General features: G+C 35.4%; 1 protein-coding gene across 2 annotated transcripts in view; it reads right to left on the reverse strand.

Moving 5' to 3' along the window:
* The window catches only part of chd3 (chromodomain helicase DNA binding protein 3), a 68,310-nt gene that overhangs the window by 42,863 nt on the left and 12,091 nt on the right, over positions 1 to 13,356 (reverse strand). For both annotated transcript variants that reach the window (XM_055197939.2, XM_055197940.2), the window contains exons 14-24: positions 13,079 to 13,270; positions 11,791 to 11,991; positions 11,518 to 11,655; positions 9,675 to 9,796; positions 9,415 to 9,588; positions 7,186 to 7,327; positions 3,779 to 3,910; positions 2,323 to 2,440; positions 1,779 to 1,903; positions 1,179 to 1,410; positions 733 to 902 (exon numbers count right to left, since the gene is read on the reverse strand). In XM_055197939.2, the coding sequence (XP_055053914.2) occupies positions 733 to 902; positions 1,179 to 1,410; positions 1,779 to 1,903; positions 2,323 to 2,440; positions 3,779 to 3,910; positions 7,186 to 7,327; positions 9,415 to 9,588; positions 9,675 to 9,796; positions 11,518 to 11,655; positions 11,791 to 11,991; positions 13,079 to 13,270 (1,746 nt within the window). The remainder of the gene's footprint in view (positions 1 to 732; positions 903 to 1,178; positions 1,411 to 1,778; positions 1,904 to 2,322; positions 2,441 to 3,778; positions 3,911 to 7,185; positions 7,328 to 9,414; positions 9,589 to 9,674; positions 9,797 to 11,517; positions 11,656 to 11,790; positions 11,992 to 13,078; positions 13,271 to 13,356) is intronic.

The raw sequence follows: 13,356 nt of genomic DNA on the forward strand, positions 1-13,356 counted from the left end.
TCGCTTAAACTTCCATCAATATTCGAAGTGCTGCAAACTAAGTGCTCTTAATATAGTTAAATATAGTTCTCATTTTTATCTGCTTAAAAAATCGCAACGTTTCATTTTGTGCCACCATACTTACCTGTGTAACTACTCATGTAATGGTCTCAAAATAGGGAAAACATGGAAGTGTTTGGTGGCTTCTAAATGTATCCCTGTTTGGATCCTAAGGAATGAATGGAGCTAGGCTAATGCTAACACATTCATGACGCACTGAACAAAGATTAAAGGAATATTCAATTTTCTTAAAAGAAAAATCCAGATAATTTACTCACCACCATGTCATCCAAAATGTTGATGTCTTTATTTGTTCAGTCGAGAAGAAATTATGTTTTTTGAGGAAAACATTGCAGGATTTTTCTCATTTTAATGGACTTTAATAGAACCCAACACTTAATACTTAACTCAACACTTAACAGTTTTTTTCAAGGAGTTTCAAAGAACTATAAACAATCCCAAATGAGGCATAAGGGTCTTATCTAGCGAAACGATTGTCATTTTTGACAAGAAAAATAAAATCATGGTGGTGAGTAAATTATCTGGATTTTTCTTTTAGGAAAATGGAATATTCCTTTAAGTGCACGCAGTGAAAAAAGATAAGTATGTATTAATTTGTAAAAAAGTTGAGGTAAGAACATAGTAAAATATTGAAAAACGGTGGTGTTTTCCTTTAACATTTCTGTCTCTCACCTTGTCATCCTCTTTCACTGTGTACTGGGCCACTTTGAAAGAGCTAAGATACTCGTTCATATTCTGCATGTCAGAGTCATCTGTGGCATCCTGGCTGCGGTCCAATAGGCGCTCGATGGCAGCATTGTCATAGTGAATTACGCTGCTGTCATCATCCTTATTTTCCCCTGCTGAATAAAGCCAACATATGGAAAACTTTATGGAGGTGTGTTGCTCAGAGATGTTCAGCAAAAATTATGACTTACAAATAATGTGTAAAATGAAAAACTTTCTTTGAGGAAATGCATGTTACAATGTGCTATTGACATTTTCTGATTTAATGTTGAAACATATTCAGAGATTCAAAGATATGAATTTTTTATTATTAAATCAGTTGTCTAAATTATTATTAAATTATTCAATTCATTTATTTTGGTTAATCAATTGATCTATCTTTTGAATTCTACCTTCAATCTCATCTTTGAAAAGCTCCTCCGTGCCAAACTTTAGAATGTCATCCAGCTCTTGTTTGGACATGGATCCGGCTTTTGAGCCCAGACCAGGCCGCACTACCAAGTGTGTCAGCATCATCTTTCTCTTCGCCACTTGAGTGATTCGTTCCTCAACCGACGCCCGTGTCACAAAGCGATAGATCATCACCTTATTCGCCTGACCAATACGATGAGCTCGACTGAAGGCCTGAAACCAGGAATGAGAGAGATGAATATGACACTAGGACTTAAAGGGTTAGTTGACAACAAGGGAAGATATTTTGAGGAATGTTTGAAACCAAACCGATCATGACCCCATTCACTTTCATAGTATTCTTTTATCCCACTATAGAAAGTCAGTGGGGCTCATGATCGATTTGGTTTCAAACAATTCTCAAAATATCTTCCTTTGTGGTCATCAGAACAAAGAAATTTATACAGGTCTGTAACAACATGAGAGTTAGTAAATGATGACAGAATTTTCATTTTTGGGTAAACTATCCCTTTAAGCAGCGTAAATATGTGTGGGTGCCTGTATGAGGCACTTGTGTCATGTCCATCATGTAGTTTTGCTACCTGAATGTCATTGTGAGGATTCCAGTCAGAGTCAAAGATGATAACTGTGTCTGCAGTAGCTAAATTGATACCCAGACCACCAGCTCGCGTCGAGAGAAGAAAACAAAACTGACACGCCCCCGGAGCTGTGGGACATTCAGACAGACAGACACACCGAGATCAAGTAAAGATTTTTGATCTAAAAGTCAGTGTAACAAATAAAACTTTTATAATTTAAAATTTGTTATAAAACCTTAAGATTCAATAAACAAAATATCACACTTTTCCCACTTGATTTTCTTGCTTCCACTGAAGCACACAAAATGCTCTTCGGCACATTTTCAAATCATGTTTGGACAAAAACATGAATCATCATGTTTTGCACAAACCGGTGGAGACATTCTTAATACTACATAAATTTACATTTTTTTTTTATTATTATTTTTCACACCAATTGCTTTGTTGATGATGTAAGGTTTTATTGAAAAATTGTACTCAATTATCAAACACCTCAAAATAATGATTTTTTAATACTCTCTATTTATATGAAGCAAACTGATTTTACCGTTGAATCTGTCTATGGCTTCCTGGCGCAGAGCTCCAGTGATGCCACCATCAATTCGCTCATATTTATAACCCTCATAATCCAGAAAATCCTCCAGCAAATCCAGCATCTTGGTCATCTGAGAGAACAATGAGTGTGTAAATACAATCTAGTAACAACAAGTACCATGTCTAGTCAAGTCAGTCTGTCGAGTATCTTATAGGCACTCTGCACGGTCAAGATGAGATGTTGACTAAAATGATTAAATGCTCAAAGCTATATTAAAACTGTGAATGAGCAACCTACCATGGATAAACATAAAAAATTACAAAAACTGAAAAAAATCATATTTATGAATATATTAATATTATACATTCTGAGAGTCATGTGGTTGGGGTTCTCTAAACCAGGGGTTTTCAAATTAGCTGGGACCCCAACATATAATATAAACCAATAGCGAGGGACCCCTTTCCTAAAGTATATCCATCTTTTTTATAAAGAAACATCTACACTCTGTTAGATAAATAGCAGTGGCGGCCGGTGACTTCTTTTTTTGAGGGCGCATGATGCGTAGTTCGTCACAAAATGTATGGAGCCTATCATGTGTGTGGTTCGTAATTTAAAAATTTGAGTTTGGCGCGTCGAGTGAACCTATGTTCATCACGTGTCTTGTCAAAATAAGTGCCTGCTGCAGAGGCCTCTAAAGGGTTTATGATAAAAGAAACGCTTGCGTTTGCCAGATACTCGCATAATCTTGCATAATCAGAGTCACGAGCCGCCACTAATAAATAGTAATTGTGATATTATAAACTATATTCATAAACTTAAATAATTGGTTTCACAGTAGACTTTTCACAATTTTTAAAAAAGATTTTATTTCATCTCTTTTGGGGACCCCTGGGAGTACTTATATTGTGACAAACAAGTACCATATTTTCCGGTCTATAAGTCACACTTTTTTCATAGTTTGGCGGGTCCTGGAACTTGAAGTCAGGTGCGACTTATACATCAAAAATATTTCATATAAACCAAATGAAACAAATACCGTCTACAGCCGCGAGAGTCAGCTCTTTGCTGCTCCTGTATTTATGTAATTTAATGGATTCAGTGATGCAGAATGACTTCGGGACCTTTTTGAACTTGATTTGGCTTGTCGTGTTCATATTTTGTGTGCTATTGTGTATCGTTTAAATAACTGTTTATGTTACTTTAGCATGTACGGACATTTATTCAGCCTGCTGTTCTGTGCTATTGTTTAATAACTTGCCTTTCCAGATTAAATGTCTGTTCTTCGGCTTGGATTTTGTGAAATAATTTTCTAAATAAATGCGACGTATAGTCCAGTGCAACTTATATATGTTTTTTCCTCTTCAAAACGCATTTTTGACTGTTGAGACTTATACTGCAGAGCGACTTATAGTCCGGAAAATACGGTAATGAGAATTTATTATTATTATGCTCGTGTGCGTGTGTGTACCTGAGAGAACACGAGCACTCTGTGACCTTGTTCTTTTAATTTTCTGAGCATTTTCTGCAGCAGCATGAGTTTCCCAGAAGCCTTTGTGAGACCCACACCTTCATAAGCTCCACTTGGTGTTTTAGGAGCTTCCTGTGACACACAAACACACAATAAGCAAAATAACCCCTTATATACAAACACACTTGCTATAGGTCAAATCCAAAGTGGGAAAACTGAAAAAGTCAGTTGATTTCTTCATATTTATGTCAAACTCTAACATAATAGATGGTTTAAATTAAATTGTATCATTTATATTCTGACCTCATTATTATTTTTTATCAAAGACATGTGCAAACTATATTTACTAAAAAAACATTTCCGCTTAGTAATTTATTCTGTTACAGATATAATAGATTGAGGCTGAGTAATACAATTACAGTACAAGAAAAAATTTTGTAGCTCAAACTTTTATAACAAGCAACTCATACTGTACACTATTCATCCGAACATCACATATTTTACCAGCAGATGGCACTATTTAAACATAATTTGTAACACATACAGACACATATGTTTGGCAGCTGTCAAAAATATTGCTGCATCCCAGTTTGCATAGTATCCATCTTAAAGTTACAATCCATAAAATTTTTGGGTTAAAAATGAAAAAAAAAATTTACACAAAAATCAATGTTTAAAATAGTCTATTTGCGTTTCCTTGATTCATAACAATAAACTTAAAATAATGATTTACAATTTGGGCTGTCGGGTCAGATTTTGTGGGAAATGTCAGTAGACATAGATGCTGAGGATAAAAGCGTTGAAGTGTTTGTAGGCTGTTCTCGCAACAGTTACTTAGAATAAGTTTAAATAAATTCGAATTGTCGTCCTGACGACGGCTTTTAATCTGGAAAATTCGAAATGGCAATCATCACAAACATCTGGGGAATCACCTGTTGTTACAACCAATAAAACTCAAACTGCACAGGGCTGCAGTCAATAATGCAAAGCTGTGTTGAAAAGGGAAAAAATATCAGGAGGTCATTTAAAATTGAAGTATGATACAGACAGACATCAGCAGAGGTGGAAAGTAACGAATTACATTTACTCACGTTACTGTAATTGAGTAGTTTTTTGTGTATTTTTACTTTTTTTGAGTAGTTTTTAAAATCTGTACTTTTACTTTTACTTAAGTATGTTTTATTTAAAGTATTGTACTTAGCTACATTTTAAATAATATCCGTTACTGAGTAAAAAACTATTTTAAAAAGCAAGGTGATAAAGACGCACAACGGATGTAAATGGGCGGGGCCCGGGGGAAAGCGCAAAAAGAACCATGGAGACGAAAGAGACAGGCGCGCGCTAATGCAGACCCGCCTCAGTTCAAATCTTATGAAAGAAACCCCTGGTCATATTTAAGCGACCACTTTTCACTGACGCGAAGCGAGTGTTTCATTTCTATGAAAGGTAGGATTCATGCTCTTAAGTACGAAATTGCACGACGCGTTTTTAATACCATGCGCATTATCTTCCGAGGTCTAGCAGCTTCGCGTCAAGTCAAACACAACTTCAAAACATCCTCGAGAATGCGCAGGTCATTAGACATTGCAGAGAGAGAGAGAGAGAAGAATAAAGGTCATCAGGTGGCAAGGTCAGGGAAGTAAGAAGATAATAAACGTGTCAAATGTATATAGCCACGGCACTTATCTCATTATATGCTCATTTAAACTATGTATAGTTTATTAAAATAATGTATGTTACCAGCAATACATCAATTACAACCTTACTATAGTGATTGTATTTACAAGCTGCTGACCACCTCCAAAAGTGCATAACTCACATGCAAAAATCATTAAACAATTCCATAAATGTTTCTTACTTTTAAAAAGCTTTTTATTTTATTAACTTTTTGTTATTGCACTTTAATTGTAAAGATGTTCCTACAATTAAAAACAACTAGTTTGAGATGTATATTCCCTTGTCGTTTTTGAACTATACTAGAATCCTCCACGTCTCCCCGCTGCAAAAAAGTAACTTTTACTCTGAGTAAAGTTAAAATGACTTAATTTTTACTTTTACTTGAGTAGATTTTTAGACAAGTAACTTTACTTTTACTTAAGTAAAATATTATTAAAGTAACTTTACTTTTACTTGAGTACAATATTTTATTACTTTTTCCACCTCTGGACATCAGTAACATGATATGTTTAACAACATTTATGTTGTCAGCTGGTCTGAACAAAAGCAGCCTTGACTTTTTTAGATACATGACTTGCAGGACGTAGTTCAGATTAACAATAACAAATCCGCTCTGATGCGCTAATCACAGACGACTAATAAAAACTCCTCAAACCATCATCTGCACAGAACCAAAGCACAACCCAGGTAAAGAAAATAGTCTGCAATTTTATTTTCAAATATAGATGGCGGCATAGAGGCAGAAGTTATTTATTGCAGATTTGAATAAAAGTTGGAAATAAAATAGTATTATAAATCATAGGCTGTGATATAAACTATGAACTTATCCTATCCACTACTATCTACTTAAACATCTAGTGTATGAATTTTAGAAAAGTAGGACACTTAAGGGGTTTTTTACTAACCTGAAGAGAAGTATAAGCAGTTTCCCAAATGAGGGCATATGACGTCAAATGCATAGTACATTGCAACTCGCAAGTCAATGAAAATCAATGTGTACATTGTTTTTTTTTATATCAGTGTTAACTGTTTTGCCCAGCATAACAAGTCATCGTCAGACTGAAGTGCAATTGTCTTCATGTGAACTTTCAGTACCGCCTCTCTACCATCATGTAAGCAAAAGTAAAATGTTGAGTGCATGAAGTGTCAGCGACACACATTTCATTATTTTAGTAAATGAGTGAATCATCTGGGGTACTTAAAGTGCAGTTTAAAGGAAAACAACACCATTTTTGAATATTTTACTATGTTCTTACCTCAACTTAGATGAATTAATACATACCTATCTTTTTTCAATGCCTGCACTTTTAATCTTTGTACAGCGCTTCTTGAATGTGTTGGCATTTAGCCTAGTCCTATTCATTCCTATGGCTCCAAACAAAAGTTTTATTTTGTGCCACCATACTAACTCGTGTAACTACTCGTGTAATAGTCTTTAAATAGGAAAAACATGGAAGTGTTTGGTGGCTTTTAAATTCATCCCTGTTTGGAGCCATAGGAATGAATGGGTCTAGGCTAAATGCTAACACATTCACGAGGCGCTGTACAACGTTTAAAAGTGCACACATTGATAAAAGATATGGATGTATTAATTTGTCTTATTTGAGGTAAAAACATACTAAAATATTGAAAAACTGTTTGTACTTTTGAGTTGATAATTCTGGTGCCTAAAACAGTATAAGGAGGCAAATAGGGATCCAGCAACTGTGTGTGTGTGTGTGTGTTCTTACGGCAGAGGCGACGGGGAAGAGGTAGGGGTGGTTGCAGCATTTCTTCAGGTCCATCATTATGTTGAGCAGAGACACCTGGTTCCCTCCTCCCTTAGAGTTCAGCGCCTCAAAGTTACGCGTCAGAATGAACTTGTAGTATTTCCTACGGCAAAAAGGCCATAAAGACAGTGTGTTATTCTTTATTCTTCCTGTTTTTCTTCTTGTTTTTATTTTTGATAATTCTTCGTTGTACATCATTTCATCCATTCATTTCATTCCAGTTACACTGCAATGAAATTTTTCAAGAAAATATCTAAAAATTCTTAAATTATGATGCTTTTTTGATGAGCAAAACGACCCAAAAAAATACGTCTAGTTTTTAGACCAAAAATATCAAATTTAAGTGATTTTGTGCATAAAACAAGCAAAAAAAGATCTGCCAATGGGGTAAGCAAATTTTTCTTGAATTTAGTGTTTAAGAAAAAAGATTTTTTTGCTTACCCCATTGGCAGATTTTTTTTGCTTGTTTTATGCATAAAATCACTTAATTTTAATATTTTTGGTCTAAAAACTAGACTTATTTTCTTGGGTCGTTTTGCTCATGAAGAAAAAGCATCTTAATTTAAGAATTTTTAGAGATTTTTTCTTAAAACAAGACAAAAATACTAAGATTTTTTTTCTTGAAAAATCTTTTTTTGCAGTGTATAGTACTTTTTAACTGGTGGGTCACTCACAACTCAAAAAAACTCATTAAAGATATGTTAATTTCAAAGATCAAATAAACATTGGGTGCTAATCCATCTGTTAGAAGCCTTTTTGGTAGAAGTTAATATAGACCGGGCTAGAAATGGTGGGAACGTGGGGGAGTCCGGGGAGTGATTTTCGAGGGGGACCAGGGTTCCACCTTAAACTGGTTCGAATTTTTTGAAATAGTGCAATTGAAAAGGTATTATATATATATATATATATATAACATATATTGCATTTAAAAATGACTCCCCGTTATGATTTTTTTTATTGCAACTATTATTTTATTATGCATCATCAAGCTTGTCACATGACACTTCACTGTTTGACTGATGTATCGATTTCATTTCAGACTTTCCTCGAATTTAAAATATCCATTAACAAAATATACAATTTCACACTCTACAAAAAAATTTTCTTTTAACCTGAAGATAAATGTGTAGTTAAATTGTCAAAAGTATGTGTGACTTAAAATACTCAAGAAAACATACTTATGCTGCATACACACCAAACGCAAAACATCACATAGATTACTCGCGGGATGGTCCCATGTGAATTTTTCGCTTGTCATACGAATGTTTTACTTGAAATTAATATTTTCAACTTGTATGAAGACACGTTTGAGGCGAATATCCCCGCCCAATTCACGTCATTCGCATCACGAGTCCACGTATTTGCATTGACTTTGTATGTAATCTACTCGCACAAATCTTTAAATCTACGCATTTGGTGTGTACGTCCCATTAGGAGAAAAACATAAAAAAAATTATAATGTTATGTTATTTTAAACCCATTTAAGGAGTCATCTAAAATTACCCCCCCCTCAAACTAGAGTCCCCTCACTGAATTTGTACTATTTCCATCCATGAATATAAACAAATCTTTTGACATCCCATTATCCTTGAAAAAACTATGCAAGGTAATAACTACCATATGCAATTTCTATTTAAATATTATTTTGTCAGGGATATCATGAAAAAAAAAAATTTGTTAAAAAATACTTTGCACTTTTGCTAAAGTTCTAGTTTAGTTGGGATCATTATGCCAAATGTATAAATCCAGGCTGTGAAACAAAAACAGCCAAGAACCAATAACTCTATGAGTATTTAAGTCTGAAACAGATCTTAAATAAAATTTAAATAAATAAAAGTACATTTTTGCATCTAAATTCTTTAATAAATACAGAATTTCATGCGCATTGTTGCTATTAAAAATAGACTACGCCATTGACCAACTAAAATCTGGTCTAAAGTCAATGGCACAATATTGTTTTTGTTATTTAAAGAGCGCGTTAGTAATATGCGCCTATAAACGGGACGACAACGCACATTTGCTTATCACACACATGGATGCGCAGCAGCACACAAACGTTTTTAAATATGAAAAATTTAAGGATTAAAATGTAAGATTATTATTAAAGGGGCGGTGAATTTGTCGATTTTATTGTTTTATACTGTTGTCTGAATACAGAATTTCATGTGATATTTATGTCATGGCTCTCACTTCTGCATGGGGCTGAGCTCAACTCGTACGATCAGCTCGGTTTTGGCTGGCATGTTCTTAAACACGTCGGCTTTGAGTCTTCTCAGCATGTGTGGGCCGAGCAGGTCGTGCAATTTCTTAATCTGGTCCTCTTTAGAGATGTCCGCAAACTCCTCTAGAAAGCCCTCTAGATTACTGAGAAACAGATTTGAGAGGATTATTGTTAGTATTTGTGCATCAATCCTTTGTGCTTGGGCATATGGGTCTGTGTCAGTTCGTACTTGAAGCGGTTGGGCGTTAGGAAGTTGAGCAGGTGGAAAAGTTCCTCCAGGTTGTTTTGCAGTGGAGTTCCTGTCAGCAGCAGCTTATGGTCAATCTTGTAATCATTCAGCCTCCTGAAGAACTAACACACATCACAACAGACTTCAGGAAACACAACACAACAAACTCTTAAAGTAAATTAGAAATGTGAACAATGATTGTCAACTCTATTCAACTTGCTGCCACGGGAGGATTTCACCAGACACGTCAGTTTCGCAGAAACTTTGTAGGGGTGACCCCGAATAGTAGAAGATTCAATGCATGGATAGGAGAAGCCTGATTCGACTACCAATCTCACAGTCGAATCGTCGCAGATGTGTTATGAAATGAGGATCCTTCAATTTTGGCCATATGGGTGCACTGTGCACAAATCTGATTTCACATATAACAGCTTTCTCCCAATATATTAATATACAGCATATTATTATAATCCTGCAAATAGCAGCTTTTGATAAATATTTTTAAAATGAGTTAATAAATCCAACAATCCCTGTGACGGGGCTACACGTCCAAAAAGAGGTTCCTATGTTAATAAACCATTGCCTTTTTGTTTCTACACTTAAAAGACAAAGCTGGCAATTCTGGCTATTCTTTCGTTCTTTTAATAATTTCTTTATTTTATTTCATTTATAAATCACTCTGGGTTATCTGATTTATCTTTTTGGCTAGTGTTTTGTTTCCGTGCACTTGAGGCATTTTGCACATTTGTTCTGCACGTTGTTACTTCTGACCTTATTTTATTAAAAAAATTGTAATAATAATATACACGAAAATTCTGATCTAATTTAAGTCTGTACATTTTGGATTGCTTTTCGTTGTATCGATGTTGCGTTATTGCGTGCTGGCCATGCTTGCGCATGCAATTTAGGCGAACGCGCTAGGTGATCTGAGTCTCATATTTAGGAGTTCATCAAACTAAACATTAAAAAACGGATGTTTTTCGACAGGTATAAGTTTTTAAAATGTATTTAAAACATAGTGGTTATCTTGTCAAAAGTTAAACTACAAAACAGGTAAGCCGTTTCTTTAAATTTCGGTGATGAAATGGAAAAATCTGCACCGAACCTTTATGCCTGAGACGACTGTCTTTCTTGTGATTTAATATTACGGTCGGTGTTCACTTTCAAATGATAGCAAAGAGATTCCTGAAATAAATAATATCATCAGGTCTTTTTTGTATCTAAAGTGAATACAGAGACAATCAAAGCAAGCAAGCAGGTATTTCTGTGTTAAATAATACATGTAGTCTCTATAACCATTCATTTCAGTGTTTTTCTTGTTATAAATTAACGTTTAATGAATTGTATATAAAGCTTAGTTTGTATTATTTGCAGTAACAATCACAAATTATTTGTCATTTCTCATTTGTCTTTTTTTGGGTCAGGCAGGATCACCTTTGCGGTATATTTTTAGGTTTAGTTATCAAAAAGTTTTTTTGTGTGATGTTCTGTAGATCGTGGCTTTAAAATGTTATAATTAAACAAATGTTGCCTTACATTTTACCTTAAAAATATATAAATGCAGTTTTGTCTTCGTTCATCACTTGAAATACAGTTTTGGTCACTTTATAAGAAAGTTGTTTATGTGTGCTGCTTGTGAAAGAAAATAAAAGTTACCAATTTGTACCTGGTCTGACCCCCTCCAAAACCCATGCACACACATAGATGATTCGACTATCGGTCGACTATGGAAAGATTCGACAATTCTGATTCGAATATGTAAATCCTTAGTCGAGGTCACCCCTAGCCCTTTGTTTTCCCTGTCCGGGAAACCACCCCATAGACAGATAAACTAATACCATACTTTGGACTGGTTGTTTTTGAGGCGGTGAGCTTCATCCACCACCAGACAGGCCCAATCGATAGACTTGAGGACGTTCTGGTCTATGGTCACCAGCTCATATGACGTCAGCAACACATGGAACTTAATGGGAGCTTCTCTCTGGATACAAATACAGATGGACGGTGACAAAGAAAAGTGATTTATTTTACATATCTATAAATATCTGACGCACCAATTATAAGGTCTGTCCTCTCTTCTACTTCTTCCTTCCTTCCTTTCTCTTTTTCTACCTACCCGTAATTTGAAAGCCTTCTTTCCACCCTTCACCGCCGTGTCGTCGAAGCTGAACTCGTTCTCACGGATGACGGCTCGGCTGTCTTTGTCTCCAGTGTAGGTAACCACGTAGAAGTCAGGAGCCCACATCTCAAACTCCCTCTCCCAGTTAATGATTGTGGAGAGCGGTGCGCTCACCAGAAACGGCCCTTTGGTGTGACCCTGGTGAGAAGGCAAGACAGTAAAAAACAGGGAATTGGAAACACTTGCTCACACATTTGAATTTTATTTTATTTTAATTAAATAGTCCAAAGCACTGCAAAAATTACTTTCTTACAAAATGAACGTATTTTTGTCTTGTTTTTAGTTCAAATATCTAAAAATTCTTAATTGATGAGCAAAATGACCTAAGAAAATAAGTGTAAAAAAATCTGCCAATTCTTGAATAAACCTGGCGCAATTACCATTTTCACATTTAGAGCCACGTTGTTTAAAAAGTAAATGCATTTGTACCAACTTTGTGCCCATGGGCGTTGAAAACGAGGTGTGTTCAGGTGCATCATTGCTATTAAATATACATATATATATATATATATATATATTTTTTTTTTTTTTTTTTTTTTTTTTTTTTTTTTTTTATTAAAAATAGACTACGCCATTGACCAACTAAAACCTGGTCTAAAGTCGGTCCGTGTAACGCTTTTCAGTTCTTTTTTCAATTTGCACCATCAAAATGAATCAAATGAAAAATTGGTTTCAAACTTTCATTTTTCAATTTTCATGAGTACTTCACAAACGGATAATTGTCTCTCGGTTTAATTTTCAATTCAACGTGTTTAGGTTGTTGCTTTAGAATTTCAGGTTTTGGAACAAACAGAAAAATGACGACTTATTCTAACTGTCCATTTCTGTGTTTGCATTTGCAGCTGGAACGTACCAGTATCGCCGGGGGTGGCATGTAGTCTACAGCCGGTCGCGGACCCACAGCGCTATCGCGTTAAATCTCACCATATTTATCTCCTCTATGTATATTACACGTTTATTAAATATATTTTAATAACAATAATGCCTGTTAACATTTATCTATCGGGCCTCGGTTTCCGTTTTGGTTTTTATCAGTAGATGGCGATGTAAAGGAATGTCACGAAACTGGCACCATCTTGCACACCCCAAGGGGGGCCCGCCCCCAGTTTATATTAAATATCAGCTTTGTACATTACCCTTGCAGCGCAGTGAAGCTTTTTACCTGCCTTTACCGATTGTGCTTGTTTTGAATTGTTCAAACAACAGAACAGAAGCAAACAAAAACCTCTTTGAACAGTGAGTAGAGGAAGACGATGGTCTGGATGGTTTTGCCCAAACCCATTTCATCAGCCAGGATTGTGTCGGTGCCTTGAGCCCAGGAGAAACGCAACCAGTTAAGACCCTCCAGCTGATAGAGGTGCAGCGTTCCTCCAGTTTCTGTCACAAAATCTGGCTGCTCCTCATACTTGATAGTGGGCTGGAAGAAGAAAAGAAGGAAGACATGAAGAAAGAGGGCTTTTGACAAGTAATTAAGAAAACTGTAATGAAGGTGACAAAACCTAC

Source organism: Misgurnus anguillicaudatus, chromosome 21 (assembly GCF_027580225.2).
Source record: "Misgurnus anguillicaudatus chromosome 21, ASM2758022v2, whole genome shotgun sequence".
Classification (NCBI taxonomy): Eukaryota; Metazoa; Chordata; class Actinopteri; order Cypriniformes; family Cobitidae; genus Misgurnus; species Misgurnus anguillicaudatus.